The sequence below is a fragment of the Bos mutus genome, chromosome 13 (genome assembly GCF_027580195.1).
Source record: "Bos mutus isolate GX-2022 chromosome 13, NWIPB_WYAK_1.1, whole genome shotgun sequence".
NCBI lineage: Eukaryota > Metazoa > Chordata > Mammalia > Artiodactyla > Bovidae > Bos > Bos mutus.
In genome coordinates this window covers 70,104,145-70,121,815 of record NC_091629.1, presented here as the reverse complement: position 1 = coordinate 70,121,815, position 17,671 = coordinate 70,104,145, and the positions used below count along the sequence as shown (strand labels likewise).

The 17,671-nt window shown below is 37.1% G+C and overlaps 1 protein-coding gene across 1 annotated transcript in view; it reads left to right on the top strand.

Moving 5' to 3' along the window:
• Nucleotides 1-17,671, top strand: part of LOC102284078 (metabotropic glycine receptor) — a 131,530-nt gene that overhangs the window by 46,208 nt on the left and 67,651 nt on the right. Inside the window, exon 4 of the mRNA XM_070382039.1 lies at nt 13,135-13,203. Within this exon, the coding sequence (XP_070238140.1) occupies nt 13,135-13,203 (69 nt within the window). The remainder of the gene's footprint in view (nt 1-13,134; nt 13,204-17,671) is intronic.

The following is a 17,671-nucleotide window of genomic DNA, read 5'->3' as shown; positions in this document are numbered from 1 at the left end:
ATAAGGATTTTCAGTTGATCTTTACTTGAATAATAAGTGAATACAATGTTGTACAAAATTAACACATAAAGAAAAATATAAAAGCAGTAATAAAAGGCCCTCCATTTCCTCTCGCTTCTACTTCTCTTCCCAGAAAATTTGTAGCATCAAGGGTTTGATCCATGCACACACACTCATACTATGACTTTCACTAGTAAAGATTTTTTATTTAAAAATTATTTCTAAAAATCTTTGAAGCTTTTTTTTCTGCCTGTATATATGTATTTTTCTCATATTTTAAAGAGCTTCATTATATCATGTCATATGGCTGAACCAGTAAAACTACTGGTATATTCTCTGTTATTGATATTTCATTTGTTTCAACTTATTTACTAGACATTATACCATTAGTGCTTTGGTAAACTTTCTTGTGCATATATTTTTGTGCAAACATGCAAGTAATCCTTAAAGACAAACCCCTTTGTGTAGAGTGGCTGGTATAATCAAGTACAGACACTTAAAATGTTGATATTTCAAAACTGCATTATCAAGGGCTTTATCTATTTCTGTTTCTATGAGCATGAAAGTGCCCATTCCTAGAATTCTAACCAGTAACTGATATTATCAGTCTTTTTCACTTTTTCAGCCTAACAGATTAAAAATGAGATATTTTAAATTTCTATTTCCCAATTACTTGTGAGAGTAAGTACTTTTTCTCATTTTTATTTCTGTTTGTATTTCTGCTTTGAATTTCCTATTCACAGCAGGGTTGTGATTTTCTATTTCACATGCGTCTTTACATTTCAGTGGGAGGTTAGTAAAGGTTGCTTCAGGAGCTGCTATCCAATGCTATTTTAAATGATAGCTTTAAAAGTTGGATTTTGAAAATGATAGGGGCAAGGTTGAGCGATATCATTATGTAATGTCAGTTTCATGGACAAGTTCTTCAGCCCCATTAAACCTCAGCTGCCTCATTTATAAAGTGGGAATAGCAATAGTACCTACTACAAATAGTACCTACTATTTGTCATGAGGGTTCAGTATTTTTGTGAGGGTTAATTAATATTATATGAAGTGCCTAGAATAACAGCTGGCACACAAATTCAACTGACATCATTGTTATTGTTGTCACTGTTGTTACTCCCACTTTTATTATCAATGTTTGTGAACGTGAGATGTGCCTTTGGGGAAAATGCCACGGAAGGAGCGACTTAGCACTGCTGGATACACTTTCGGGTCCCTGTGCTACCCAGTTCTTGATTTATTCCCCATTCTCCTCAGTTGGTATTTTCATTCCCAGAATTTATGCATTTATATCTCTTTCATGATTTTAAAAACGTGGTCCAAAAAGAAACAAAGAAGAAACTATAGTAATCGGGACATATTTATGGGGGCGGAAGGGAGCTGCTGTTCAGGACCCTGAAGTTGCACGCGCACACTGTGCTGTGAATCCTGTCACATGATGAAAGCTGGGTTTCAGAGGCACCTGCCGCCTTATCCAGCTTCTGCTTCAAAGACAGAAAGAAGAAAGGGAGGCAAACCTCTTCGTTTAGCCTGCCCTCAGCAAAGGCTTAGGGGATTTTCTGAGGCACAGATATGTGGAAGTTATGGTTATTTAGACTGACTCCTGATGGAATTTACATGCACAACTGGAAAGAAAAGGCTTAACTACTTCTTTAAAAAATCTTTAACAGAAGATAAAGGTGATGGGTCCCTTTTACTCCTGAAAGGAACCTCTGCATTCCAGTTTCTGATTGAATGAATGTAGGTACCTTGGTCTGCTTCCTTATCAGAACAGTCTCAGAGCAAACAGTCACTGCCAGTGAGGTTTGGAGCCACCAGTGAGGCCCAGTGTGCAGACAGCTTCACTCTTAACTTACAGAGTTCAAGATCTTTGCCTTCAGGCATTAGGTGTTGACCATATACTTGGTCTTCCAAGTCCTATTTGGAGGAGCAACCATTAAATTATTACTCTAGCACTCTGATTGGTAGTTATGATATCCCTAAGAATGGGCAAGATTTAAGGCATGGAAGATATTACCAGTTGGGGATTAGGAGGAATAAGGGAATTCCTTTGAAATATATGCCTGCCTTGAAGAGGGCAGGCCTGGAGAGATGACGGAAAAGGTGACATGAAGGTGTTTGTTGTCTGATGCAATGAGATGAAGGCAAGAGTGAATACAGAGGAAGGCAGCTTTGAGAAAGCGCAGAGCATAGTGACCTCACCTACTCCTATCTCCATCCATCCCATCAGCCCCACCCATTTTACCCTGGACCTAGAATTGGTAGAACGTTGAACTAAACGTAAAGAGATGGTTTCTTCTACTTCTCTCCTCTCTCATTTTTTCTTCCTCCTACCTCCTCTTATTAAGATTTTCACGGTTTATAATAATTTCTCTGCGTTACAGAGGAGACTGTGGATTAAAAGTGAAAAAATTTCCTCTCCACTTGAAAGAGGATCAACCTGCATGTTGCTTTTCAGATTAACCATTTATTTAGTTACCTGCAGCTCAACTGGTAAAGAATCCGTCTGCAATGCAGGAGACCTTGGTTCCCTTCCTGGGTTGGGAAGATCCCCTGGAGTAGGAATAGGCCACCCACTCCAGTATTCTTGGGCTTCTCTGGTTGGCTAAGGGAATAGCCAACAATAAAAAAATAAAGAATCTGGCTGCAATGTGGGAGACCTGGGTTCGATCCCTGGGTGAGGAAGATCCCATGTAGGAGGGCATGGCAACTCACTCTAGTATTCTTACCTGGAGAATCCTGATGGACAGAGGAGCCTGGTGGGCTACAGTCCATGGGGTCACAAAGAGTCGGGACAGACTGAGTGATTTAGCACACACAGCATACTTCTTGTTCATTACTTAGTGAGATGGTTGGTCAACAGAATTTGGAGGGGATTCTGGAAAATACCAAATGTAAAAGCCTGGTACCTCAAATGATAGAGTCTGCAATGCAGGAGACCTGGGTTTGAACGCTGGGTCAGGAAGATCCTCTGGAGAAGGAAATGGCAACCCACTCCAGTATTCTTGCCTGGAAAATCCCATGGATGGAGGAGCCTGGCAGGTTACAGTCCATGGGGTCACAAAGAGTTGGACATATCTGAGTGACTTCACAAAACCAATATTTCATAAAAACCACTTCTATTTCTACCTTGTATATTTTATATGGTTTGACTACAAAAGAGATTAATCAGTTACCATTAACCAGGATGGGAAACATGAAGAGAAAAACAGATTGGAGAATGGAAGAATTTAGTTTTTGAAATCTTGAAGTCATTCAGTTGGCTGTTTTACAGCCAACTGAAAATAGGGGGCTAGAGCTCCAAAAAGAGGTTTAGGCTGAAGATTTGCAGTCATTACTTTTAAAAGCTTCAAATATCAATTGCTTATAGAAAACTGCTTTAGTAATAGTTTAACCTTCAATGAAGTTAAACACAATTGCTTTTTAAAAAATCTATTATGTTGTAAAACTTTTTCTAATTTTTGGTTTTATAACATTGTTTTAATTTTTCAGTAATTATCCACTGTCAAGTTTCTGCTTGTTCTTAATTATTTCTCTTGTATCTTTTTCAGTTGATAATCTAATCCTAATGCATTTGTATAATACATTTTAGAGCAAAGAATAACTAATGGGATCCAACAGAGAGAAGAGAGAAGATTAATGAAAGGAAACCTCAGTTAGTGTGACCTTTTTGAATTCTGTATTGAAGGGTTAGCATTTATTTCTAATTAAAACTTATGAACTTATTATTGAAAATCTTTCATGAACCACATTCAAAAATAGAAAACTCTAAAATATCAAGGTAGTTATTATACATGTTATGATTTGCTAATAAACATTATGACTAACTGAAACAGCAGATTTTAGTGAAACAAATGGTTAGAATTGTCAATCAGAATGTAAGCAGGATGTTAGTTAATTAATAAGACTCCCATTTCCTTTCACTTTGTCTGTTGCTAAACAGCTTTGGGTGATACACTGTATGTGGACTGAATTTCATAATACCCATTTTTTCGTTCTTCTTAGCGCTCCCAAATTTGGTGAAAATCAGATCCAATTTACTTCGTCTACACTTCAAATATTTATACTATTTTAGCGATTGAGTTTTTAATTCTTTTCTACATCACCTTTACATCTAAATAGCACTTGTTTTCCACGACACTTTTATAACCTGCCTCTGTTTTTGCCTGTCAGATATAATACTGCTATTTTTTTTATTTTTAGTTTTTTTTTAATTTGGACCATTTTTAAGGTTTTTATTACATTTGTTACAATATTGCTTCTGTTTTATGTTTTAGATTTTTGGCCAAGAGGCATGTAGTATCTTAGCTCCCTGACCAGGGATCAAACCCATACCCCCTGCATTGGAAGGTGAAGTCGTAACCACTGGACTGCCAGGAAGTCCCTCATACTGCTATTTTAAACTTCTGAACTGCTTACTCTTCTTACAAATAGGGAGCATCTCTTGCAACTGTGTTAAGTCATCTATTGGTTTATTCACTGAAATGTTCATCATTTTTCTTTGTATATTTGTAAATGTCTTGTCAGATGGAAACTTTTTGGGTCAGTGTAGAGTATAAAATAAGGAACATAAACAAGTTTTAGAATGTTTAGACTATTTCCAAATATTAGATACAGTATGAAATATTTCTTTGTTTTACACTCTGTCTAGTTATTCTGTGCATTTCCAAACATGCTTTGGAAGATAGTGTGTTAAAGACAAGCTTAACAGTTCTAAGCAATTCTGTTCCCATTCTCACAACTTCTTTCCTGTTTAAAAAGCCCGGGAAGAGCTGATGTTGTCCAGCTAATATCTGATGAACTCTATTGCCTATGTGTGAGCAGTAGTATTTTAAAGTAGTCACCTTACAGATCACAGTGTTCAAAATACAAAATTAAAATAGAAATCTGAGATTAGAAGTTTTAAATGATAAAGAAAGATTGCTTAGGTCTGTTGATACTTAGCAATCAAGTGAAACCGAGCAATAATTTGTCAAGTCTCTTGAATTTCTCTGAGTATAAAATATTCTTAAGTTTAAAAAAATGACTTATGTCACACTAGATGATACTTGAGTTAACCTCAGTGTAACAAAGATTGATATTTGAAAAAGTATTTTGTCTCGTTTCTGTGAAATTTTAAAGCACTTATTATTTTATGTTTTAATTATCATTCCATTCCACTTTCATGAGGAGGAATTTCTTTCAACGATCTACTTTTTATTTGAAAATATATCCATTAATCTCAATAGCTTTTAATCAATAATGGAAAGCTGAGCAGATGACATATTTTGCTTTATTAATTTATTGCCACTGAAGCAATCTTTTTCAAGGCAAGAGTCTTTGTAATATTTCAGTCTGCACCACTCACTTCCGTGTGCTTTTTTGACACTTAGAGAATTCATCTCCATCTTGTGGTATATGAGTTATTCTATTTATTAGTATTGAAGAAAGGAAATTGGAGGTTGCAAATCAATTACAGAGAAGTAGCTGCTATTTTTGCAAAGAAGCTATGGGAAAAATGAGGACAAATCAGGACATGATGGTCCACAGTTTGGGATTGCGTTCCAGTGGCCTCTTGTCGGGGGAGGGGCTGACTTGGGGGATGATGAAGTCTGGTAGGAAGTGCTTTGGACATAAGCACAGAAGGATGAGCTTGACTGAGTAGAAGTGATCCAGAATTTTCCTTCTTATGTGTCTAACTTATTCTGCATCTCTGCAATAGCAGTTGAGTGTCAACAACTTTAAGTGAAAATCCGGCACTGAACTCCCTAAAGATGAGACACTCGGGGGACACTTCTAACTGTCTGCATTATGTGAATCAAAGCAAAGAGAATCGGTAACTGTTTCAAATCCTGCAAGAGCAACCAGAGATGTTTGTGCCCCTCAATAAATGGTGAACCATAACTAATAAGGAACTACTGGTTATTTCTTTTTTCACATTTATAAAATATCATTGACTTTTTCTTTATTTAGTGTGCTATACTATTTTAAACAGTATGAAACTATATATTCATTACTCTGAATTTTATTTTGGGTAAACTTATTTTTCTAAAAGGTCTTAAACAGCACCACTGCATATTACCATAACATACAAAAATGGACTTTCTTGTGAATCTTAGAAATTAAAATAATTCTTAACTAAAGCCATGTCATAGTTTGTTTTAATGTTTTCATAAAACTGTCAGAAATTTTACATCAACTAGCCTCCTTTAAAAATAATATCAGGGGTGGGGCCAAAAAAAAAAACAATAAAAATAATATCAACCAAATTCCTTAATTGTAGCTCATGTTTAAATATTCTAATAGTGCTGCATATTTTTGTTAGTATACTATAACATACAGTCCTGTTCCTTTGGGTGAGAGGATCAGATTGGATACACAGAGGAAATCACCCTGACGTGGGACCAGCAGCTCTGGATGATGGGACCATGTGCTGTCTGTCACTCATCAGCTAGAGTGGGCTTAGGTGTGTTGACCCCACCTCTTACATCTGTCCATGAAAGACTGATGAGCTTCCATTGACTGAGAACCTGCTCTGTGTTGGGCAGCATGATTACAAATCTTCACAGCAGTCCTTCAAGGTGGGCATCACCATATCCTTTCATAAATGAAGAAGATGAGGCTCAAGCAACTTGCCCATGGTCACATAGCAAATGAGCAGCAGATGCTGAGATTTCAAACCATCTGGATATAAGCCCATGTGTTTTATTTCACAGATTTATAATCATCTGAGTTACTTAAATTTCAGTTTTGGAAATCACTATCCTGACCATTTTTTTCTCCTTTTCTAAACCTTTTTTTTTTTCTACTGTTGTGAATTCTTCTGAAAAACTACTATTGATTTTTAACTAACCACATTTTGAGCAGTTCTTCCTTGACACAGTTTTCTAAATCTGATTGGTTTTTCAGTGTTTCATCACAGATCTTCTTAAGACAAACTAATTGTACATAGTCTGTCAAACTGGATGTGTCTGTTCTCATCCATTGATATAACTGTAAATAAAATTATTGAAAATAGCATTCTCATACCTCTCAGAGTGAGGATTCTTTTTAGGTTCACCTTTCACATCTTGTCTCCAATTTATTGTGGTCTACTTATTTCATCAGGTAGTTGTTGGGTTTCGTTTGTGATCTCTCTGTCTATGCTTTTCTCTATAGAAATAGACAAATCAAAAGAAAAAGTGCAGCTTGTGAGACTATTCTGCTGTCAGAATGGCTAATTTCTTTCTGTAAATGATATACAATTATAGAGTTTTGGTTTATCACCCAGAGCTGTGCTAGTTTGTTCTTTGCAGAATTGAATTCTCTTGCTTTCTTGTATTTTCATCCTACATCCTGAAGTCCAGCTGTATAAAAAATGTCTTCATGCTCAGAGGTTCCTTTTGTAATGGAAAGAGACTTTAATTGCTGCAAGGCTGAAGGTATCAGCTGTGATCAAAAATAGCTGCACTGTTTTAGCAAGATATACATTAATTGTCCCAGTGGTTGAACAATTATAAATGAAGGAGTTAGCCCCTATAGGATCAAGAAAATAATTTCGAGCTATTTTAGTTATTTTTAAAAGTTCTGACTTGAGCATTCTTATCATCTTATTACTTCCAGTAACTCAGCTTCCTTTCGGTGCTTACATCCTCAGCAAATCCTGTGACAAGCTATGCTTCATCTTATGCCTCTGTACTTTTGTATCTGGAGATTATGGAATTGAGAAATTGACTTTGACATAATTTTATAAAATTAGTGTGGTAAGATTAGCCTTTCTCTTTTGTCTACAGATCTGATATCTGACTGCTGTAAACCTTCATAGGTCATTTCTAAACGTTTAAGAAATGGGGAAAGTGGAATGGAGTGGAGTGAGGTAGAATCTGCCCTCATCTGTTGTAAATCCTGGAATGATATTTATTAAGCTGTCTGAAGTCTAAGCCAGAGTTAGGCTCACTTAGCTCCCTAGGTTTATATTTACCTATAAGTATCATATTGCTTGGTCATTTTATGCATGTTGTCAGTACTGAATAAAATGTATTAAGTAGATATTATTAGGAAGGGCTTTGTTTAGAATTCTTTGCATATTGCAATGCCCAGTGGTAGAATTTTCTACTAGTTGTGTTGACACATTTTACATGTTTTTTTTCATTTTATTTATCTAATTATTAAAATACATATAGCAATACATGACTGTGTCTCCAAAGAAAGTAAAATATTTCCAGATAAATTGATCTGTCCTCAAATATACTTCTCAGGGGAAGAAAGTACATTCTTGTCAGTTTGGCATGTATCCCTTCAGACCTGAATTTGATATATTTATATATTATATATATGTATATACATATAGAAAACATACAGTTTTATATAAATGTTTAATACAAATATTATACTGTATAAATATACATATATTTGTAATAATATTTATATAAATCAGTACTGTATTATACTATTCAACATACTGTATATTGTTTATCATTTTTCAAGAAAATTTTTCAGAGTTTTCCACTTAGCAACTCTGGTTAAAAAGAGCTCCATACCACCATTTCTTTTTTCTTTAAAATTTTTTAACATGAACCATTTTATCAAAAAGTCTTCATTGAATTTGTTACAATATTGCTTCTGTTTCATGTTTTGATTTTTTGGCAGTAAGGTGTGCAGGATCTAAGTTCCCCACCAGGGATTAAACCCACACCCCCTGCATTGGAAGGTGAAGTCTTAACCACTGCGCCACCAGGGGAGTCCCCCGTACCACCATTTCTATCTCAGGCAAAACTGTGAAAGAGATGAAATTTTTTCTTGGCCTCTGTTATTTTGTTCATTATCTTTTTTATCCATTCTTGTTTTTCAATCCATCCTCTCTCCTTCCTTATCCTATCACTGAGACACTAAGGAAAAGATTCCTGCCCTTGACTTTGAACTTAAGTCACTGTATTACTTACAACATGTGTATTAATCTTTAGCACCAAATACAAAATAAAGTACTTTGTTCCAGTTAAAAGAGCTTCCAGTTACCAGTAAGTCAATGTGGAAAGGTTTCAGGGAGCATGAGATTGCTTCTTTGTCCCTGAAGTTCCACCTATTGTGTACCCACTCTTTCAGTGAGGCCATAAAACCAACTTTGCCCAAGTGTTAGGGGAAAAAAAAACCAAAGCACAGATTTTGTACAGGCCTTACATCTGATTATGGAACCATTTGTTTGTTTTTAATTTTATTTTATTTTTAAACTTTACAATATGGTATTGGTTTTGCCATGTATCAAAATGAATCCGCCACAGGTATACACGTGTTCCCCATCCTGAACCCTCCTCCCTCCTCCCTCCCCATACCATCCCTCTGGGTCGTCCCAGTGCACCAGCCCCAAGCATCCTGTATCCTGCATCAAACCTGGACTGGTGACTCGTTTCATATATGATATTATAGATATTTCAATGCCATTCTCCCAAATCATCCCACCCTCTCCCTCTCCCACAGAGTCCAAAAGACTGTTCTATACATCAGTGTCTCTTTTGCTGTCTTGTATACAGGGTTATTGTTACCATCTTTCTAAATTTCATATATATGTGTTAATATACTGAATTGGTGTTTTTCTTTCTGGCTTACTTCAGTCTGTGTAATAGGCTCCAGTTTCATCCACCTCATTAGAACTGATTCAAATGTATTCTTTTTAATGGCTGAGTAATACTCCACTGTGTATATGTACCACAGCTTTCTTATCCATTCATCTGCTGATGGACCTCTAGGTTGCTTCCATGCCCTGGCTATTATAAACAGTGCTGTGATGAACATTGAGGTACACGTGTCTCTTTCAATTCTGGTTTTCTCAGTGTGTATGCCCAGCAGTGGGATTGCTGGATCATAAGGCAGTTCTATTGCCAGTTTTTAAAGGAATCTCCACACTGTTCTCCATAGTGGCTGTACTAGTTTGCATTCCCACCAACAGTGTAAGAGGGTTCCCTTTTCTCCACACCCTCTCCAGCATTTATTGCTTGTAGACTTTTGGATCGCAGCCATTCTGACTGGCGTGAAATGGTACCTCATAGTGGTTTTGATTTGCATTTCTCTGATAATGAGTGATGTTGAGCATCTTTTCATGTGTTTGTTAGCCATCTGTATGTCTTCTTTGGAGAAATGTCTATTTAGTTCTTTGGCCCATTTTTTGATTAGGTCATTTATTTTTCTGGAATTGAGCTATAGGAGTTGCTTGTATATTTTTGAGATTAGTTGTTTGTCAGTTGCTTCATTTGCTATTATTTTCTCCCATTCTGAAGGCTGTCTTTTCACCTTGCTTATAGTTTCCTTTGTTGTGCAGAAGCTTTTAAGTTTAATTAGGTCCCATTTGTTTGTTGAGTTCCAGTTTATAATTTGAAATCACAGGCTCCTCTACCCAACCAGAAGGAAGGTAATGAAGTATTAAGATTGTTTAATACATCCACATATAAAGGAGACAGATTATTTGCTCTTAGAATATGTAAAAGTGTGCACCACTACAACTGTTATGAGATAATGATGGTTGCGATAGAGCTAACAACCCACTGGCCCAAAAAAAAGAACTTTTATGTTTTCTACCATCAGGCTTTTGGCTCTTTTGGGGTCATTTTGGATCCCAAGCCTTAGAACAGTTTTTATGGCTACTTACATATAACTCTGGTTTTCAAATTCACAATCCTGCTGATGTTTTCTACCTTGAGGAATGCATACCTACTTATTATATGTCAGTCATGATGCTAGCCATTTTTGTGTACTTCATATTTTATTAAAGATGTCAGATTTAATATGGCAAAGATTAGGATACCCATTTTACACGGGAGGCCTTTGAAGTTCAAGATCACTTAACTTAAGTGGTTGTTTCATAATTCAAACTGAGTTAATGTTAACTGCAGTGTCTGTTTTTTCCACTAAGCTTTACAGCTTCTTTTTATATCCTTCATTTTCAAACAATATTGTGTAGATTTTTTTTTATAAGCAGTCTTGCATTGTGTTTTGGACTCTCACTCTAAATTAGTGTCATTTTGGAGCAAGTTTAAAAACTAAACTATGGAGTATTCATAATTAGGTATGAATGTAATTTGTTGTGTTGAAAATTCTGTCAGCCAAAACCCATTTAAAGTCTTGCTGATAGAAGTTTTCTTTTCACTAAGAGCATCTGCTAGCTAAAATAATGACCAAGAGAGAGAAGCCACTCAAATAATCAAGTCTGTTCACTGACTAAACTGATTTCTCTGTTCCCAAATTCTTAGATTAATGAAGACCCTGAGTTGTTTTGAGGGATTACATAAAGAATTCTTCTATGCCTAGTAATGTCTTCCCAGTGTTTTGAAGAGGAATTAGAATTTTATTTCTCTGCCCTGTCCAGTTATCTGACACTTTTTTAAAACTTATTTATTTTTGATTAAAGAATAATTGCTTTACAGTATTGTGCTGGCTTCTGCCATACATCAGCATGAATCAGGCGCAGGTACATATATGTCTCCTCCCTCTCAAACCTCTCTCCTACCCGATCCCACTCCTCTAGGTTGTCACAGAGCCCTGGTTTAAGTTCCCTGAGCCATACAGCAAATTCCCAGCGGCTGTCCATTTTACCTATGGTAGTGTATGTGTTTCCATGCTGCTCTCTCCTGACACTTTTTTTTTTTAATGTAATGGACTTGTAGTTTAGCATTTCACCTTGTTTTTGTTGTTGCAAAATTAATTTAACTACTTAAAAGTATTTCCCTGTTAAAATATCATATTTACACCTAGTGGAAATGGCAACCCACTCCAGTGTTCTTGCCTGGAGAATCCCAGGGACCGGGGAGCCTGGTAGGCTGCCGTCTATGGGGTCGCACAGTCGGACACGACTGAAGCGACTTAGCAGCAGCAGCAATGTGTCTATATATTTTACGTTGCACTGAGCGAAAACACCGGAGAAGGCAATGGCACCCCACTCCAATACTCTTGCCTGGAAAATCCCATGGACGGAGGAGCCTGGTAGGCTGTGGTCCATGGGGTCACGAAGAGTCGGGCACGACTGAGCGACTTCATTTTGACTTTTCACTTTCATGCATTGGAGAAGGAAATGGCAACCCACTCCAGTGTTGCTGCCTGGAGAATCCCAGGGACGGCGGAGCCTGGTGGGCTGCCATCTATGGGGTTGCACAGAGTCGGACACGACTGAAGTGACTTAGCAGCAGCAGCAGCACAGTGAAAACACAAGTGCTCTAGAATGACCTGTTTTTGTATTCTTAACTGGTATCTTTACTCTGCATTGGTATTTGAACTCATCAAAACAAAATGTATTATTCTAAATGGGATTGTTTTTTTTGGTCTTGTATTTCTTGTCACAATTCTAAGCATTTTGCTTTGCAAAGATAATGCTGTTTTGAGTCTAACAAAATATCTCAAGATTATTGAGTATATTTATGCTTAGCAATGGAGAACGAAATGACAACCTACTCCAGTATTCTTGCCTGGAAAATCCCATGGACAGAGGGGCCTGGTGGGCTACAGTACGTGGGATCACAAGAGTTGGACACAGCGGCTAAACCACCAAACCACCACTACCATGCTTAGCAAACTTTAAATAATCAGGAAGTATATTTGAAAAATCAACTTATTCTTTTGAATTTTGAGTGAATAATTTAACTATTTCACAAGGTGAGATACCTCTGGTTTTCAATGTGATTTATGTTATTTAAATAGTGAAGTTGTTACTGAGTTTTGGGGACTGTGTTGTGACATGGTGGGAGATGTACCATTGAGACACCAAAAGTTGTGCCTATGTTTGCTTTATCCACTGGAACCACTGCTGAGGATTTGTGAAATGGTTTAGTAATAGCATTCAGAAATGCATTTGTCGCCAATGTTTCAGAAACACAGGCAAGATTTTCTGTGTCTGGGCATTTCTTATTTTGGCAGGATCTTCTAAATAGTGATTCAAATTTTAGAGGACAAAATTCCATGAAGCCCCTGGCAATATCATTAAGTCTACCCCCACCTTTACAGTCAATCTTACTGCATGTTTCAGTTAAGTTTGACTGTCTGAAATACAAGCCAATTTCTAATTATCCACCCCTGCTTGAGACGTTGTCAAGAATGCTGTTCTGCTTGAGGCATTGTCACAAGAGCATATATTGTTCCATGCCTAGAAATGTCAGTTAATATTGACAGTTTTATTTTTGTTATTTTTTTCAGAGCATCAGGGCATCGGGCCTTATCCTGTTGGAAACAATCCTTTTTGGGTCTCTGCTTCTATACTTTCCAGTGAGTAACGTATTTTTAATTGCATTTTTAAAATAACCATTTTATTTTGCTGTATATGTATATTTGCTTGTATATACTATATTGTTTATATCTGTGTACAAATTTGTATATCTGTAATTATCTTGTTTACTGTATAAATGTAGATGTAAATGGCTTTACAGATATTCGAATCCTGGCTCTTACCTATTGGGTGACCTTAGACAAGTTGGTTAGCATTTCTAAACTAACCTTGGTTCCTCCTGCACAATGGTGCTAATAATACTTTTCTTCCCAAATTTGTAAGAAGCAGTGAAGTGCTTAAGTGAACTCACATGAAAGGCATGCTTGGTATATACATATAAATACTGGTTTCCTTCTTCTTCCTCCCTACTTGAATCAGAACCAGGAGACACACCAAGTAGTTAATGCTGATAATTTCCAAGTGGTTATGTAGAAAAATAAACAGAGTAAATGTGTGGGGTACTAGTGGTGTAGATAATCATAATCTAGACCTTCCTATCACACTAGTTATTTATCTGTAACCAGAAAACAGTATTGATGCTACTGATTCTATTCAACCAACTTCTGTCCAGCAGTTCTTTGGTTAGTGTCATTTCTCCTGCACAAACCTGAGTTCTGTGAGAGTGATGGCCTGTCTCCCTGTGGCTCACTGTTGTGTGTGCAGCACAGACCTAGTGCCTGTCTCCGTAGTGGAAGCACAGTAAATATGCAGTGAGTGAATGGACGAGGTTACACGTGCATGCGTTTAAGAAATATACTCTAAAGTAGTGACTGTTGTCCTGTTGAAATAGCCTGCAAAGAATCTGCTTGATTGTAGAAGACCAAGAATGATAGTCCTTATTCTTTAGTTAGTGCCTACTAGTTTTTAGCTAGGCATTAAAACGCTTCTTAACATTATTTTTAGGTGTTAGTAAATTTGGGTTCATTTTTTACTTATAAGATTCATACTTATTCAAATCCAGTGGCCATAATAAAGGATATGGGTCTAAAATCTACAGAAGAATTTTAAAGCCTTTTAAACAGAAGAAGTAGTCTAGAAAAGAAGGATGTTGGAAAGAATAGTAAATATTAGGCTGCTAAATATTCAAAGCAGTCATTAGAGACCCTTTCATTGACTGGAATCCAGTTTTGAAAACCATCTAATGGACCTATACCTGTGACATCAACTACAGAGAAAAAGAGGGGAAAGAAATGGAAACTTAAGGAGCACAAAAGATAACACTGATTCTACTTGACAGTTCTGTTATGCCTAGGAGGAAAAAGGGAAGAGAAGACTTACCAAATCAATCCTGTCCAGCAGGAACCTTAGGATACCTCACTGTGTTGACTTCATCTTTAACTAACTGTCTGTTTCATTTTTCATAACATAAATTCTTTCTTCAACTTCTTGAAATATTAATGGGTAGCTCTCCAGTTCATGCTGTGTACCTTGGTTTTAAATAAGTTAGTAAATAGTATTCATGCTCTGGTGGCAGAAAGGGCCAAATTATTTAATGAAGACTTGGATATAGCATAAAATACAGAAGGAGAAAAGACATAAATATACTACCGATTGAATATGGAAAAGAAAGTAATTTTGTTTTAGGTGAGAGAATGGGGATGATGTCTCAGAAATTGATAAATTTCTGAGATTTTTGATAAGTTGATTAAAACCTCTGGCTACCTAGGGAATGTTTACGTACGTGGGTGTACATGCATAGAGATTTTTGACAAGAGTAAGTTGGTCATTAGCTCAAAGCTCATTGGCTTTCTTAGGTTTTGCAGAAATGAAGTTTATGACTTTGAGCTTGAGTTTTTCCTATAAGGAGGACCTCTGTAATAAGTGAAAAAGGTGATTGAGTAAATAGAGCCAAAGGATCTAATAATTATTTGACGGTGTAAATGTGACCTCTACGTATCTGTTAAATAGCTTACTACTTTCTCTGTTCCTTGTGTGGCCTGTACCAGAATTACTCATAAAATTTTTACTGGGGGTTACAGTTGTTTTTTTTTTTTTTTTTAGTGTTCTTGAGTAAATTAGAATTGTTTTTCGAGCTAGGTAACTCCTTGGAAGGACGCTTTGAGGATATTCACTGTTCTAGTGAGTTGTTATGCAATGAGCCTTTTCTTCTTTTTATGCTGCATATTGTTGTACAGATTTGCAAGAATTAAGGTTATTTTTGCCTTTTCTAAGCAATCTTAGACTACAGACGATTTCATAACAATGCTTATATTGGAAAGTCCAAATTAGAGATTGTCATCATTCTGTAGATAAGGACAAACCAAAATCTGACTAAATTTAGCATTGTTATAATTGGGTAGCAGAGAGCTGAAGCATTTAAAACATTTTCTTACAGACTCTCAAAAGAGACTCATGATTTGAAGCCCATAGATTTATGAACAAATGATTAGTCTTCATAATCACCCAAATAAAACTTGCAATTTATAAAAGAAAGAAAAAAACTTTAAAAATCAGCTAAAGTATGTTTTTCTTGCTAAATCATGTAAAATGACATATTATGGATTAGTAAAGCATATTAAATAATATGGAGTCTAGAGGTTTGTTTTTGGCTTAGCTCAACCACCAGTTTCAGCTAATAAAGTGCATTTTTTCCCTCTAACCTTGGTGATCTATTTGATTGGTGGATGTGCCTTTCTATAAAGGACACCAATACATGTATAAATATGGTACTCACAGGTTGTTCCCCTAGACTCACACCCCCCAAGTCCTATTAAGAAAAGAGCTGTAAAATATTAGAACCGGAAGGGATATCAGACACAACTTAGTCTTGATTCAGCCTCTGTTTTGCAGTGAAAGAAGAGAGGCTGAGAGAAGTTGCAGCTCCTCCAGCTTTCCTCCGTTAGGTGATGAGAAAGCCAGGAAAAGACTAGTCTCTGGTCCCCTGGCCCAGCGCTGCCTTCAGTCTGTGACACTGTTTGTGATCGAGGGGATGGATGTGAGATACAGGTGGTGTTACGCAGTGTCATCAGGGAGACCCGTGTTCTGCCTGTGGATCAGTCACCTTTCCTCTTCAGGCCTCCAAGGCAATAAAAGGCTCAGAGAATAAAACGGGGAACCAATTTAAAATAGCTTGAGGTTTGGCACTAAGGAGTTTGATGTAAAACTCCCATGAGCTTGGATGGACTGTATTATTGAACCACATGGAGTTTCTGATATTCAACTGTTATACCTACAAAAGCAGAAATGTCATCTTTCAAGCCTAATCAGTCATCCTATTAGACCATGCCTGGAGAAGGAAATGGCAACCCACTCCAGTATTCTTGCCTGGAGAATCCCAGAGACAGAGGAGCCTAGTGGGCTGCCATCTATGGGGTCGCAGAGAGTCAGACACGACTGAGCGACTGAACTGAACTGATTAGACCATGCCAGGTTGGTTTCAGTGGCAGAGAAACTAAATCAGTTAACAGACTGCTTTCTCTGTGACCACCCCAAAGCCTAAAACTAAAACTTAGACTTCTACTCCTGTTAGAGCACATGTATCTCCAGAAGAGGAGAAAAACCAGGAGCATGTTGCTTCCTTGTATAGAGTTCAAAGGGCAGGATATAAAGGAGAGAGAGGTGAAAGTGGGGAGAAAGGGTGAGAATGAGACCATGAGAATACAGTTGAAGCAGCTAAGGTTTTAATCTATTATTATTATTATTATTTATTTTGATGCTCAAATTAATGCAGAATTGCCAGTGGGAGACCCTTCAAGTTCCCTCTTGCCTTCTTTTGATATGTGACTTCACCATTCTTTGAACACCTCCCTACCTTCTAGGGCAACAGAAAGTTCTTTCCATGCCCCAGCCTTAGACTCAACCTCTTTCTTCTCCAAGGAGCTCTGGTGCTTTTTAGGGGGAAATGGTAGTAATTCGATTCTGGGACAGAGTCACTTCCGTTGTGACAAAAGCAGGGCAGAAAGTTCCCAGTTTTACAACTTGGCCACTGTTTCTCAAACCTCAGTTATCTAGGACATTTATGTAAGGAGATTTCTCCTCAACCCTAAGATTCTATCCTTAAGATAGTTCTTAAACTGATCTAAGACTACATCTTACTTGGTGTCATTTAGATCCATTTGGCTTGATACCAAAGCAAAAGAGAGAAAGGAAATAGAAAGGAAAGTTACTACCCAGGAGCACAGCAGCACTATGGAGAAAAAAATAATGTGGGGATGCAGTTTCATGCTGACATAGCTCTGAGGGTACCGGAATTACAGAGCTTCCCCAGGGGCTCCGTGCTAAAGAATCTGCTTGCCAATGCAGGAGACACAGTTTTGATTCCTGGGTCAGGACGATCCCCTGGAGAAGGAAATGGCAATCCACTCCAGTATTCTTGCCGGGAGAATCCCATGGATAGAGGAGTCTGGCAAGCTACAGTCCATAGGGTCACAAGAGAGTCAGACATGACTGAGTGACCAAACACAACTCAGTAGCAACAACCCCCAAACATCTAGAGGATTTCAAGAATAGTGGCTTAAATATTAAAAT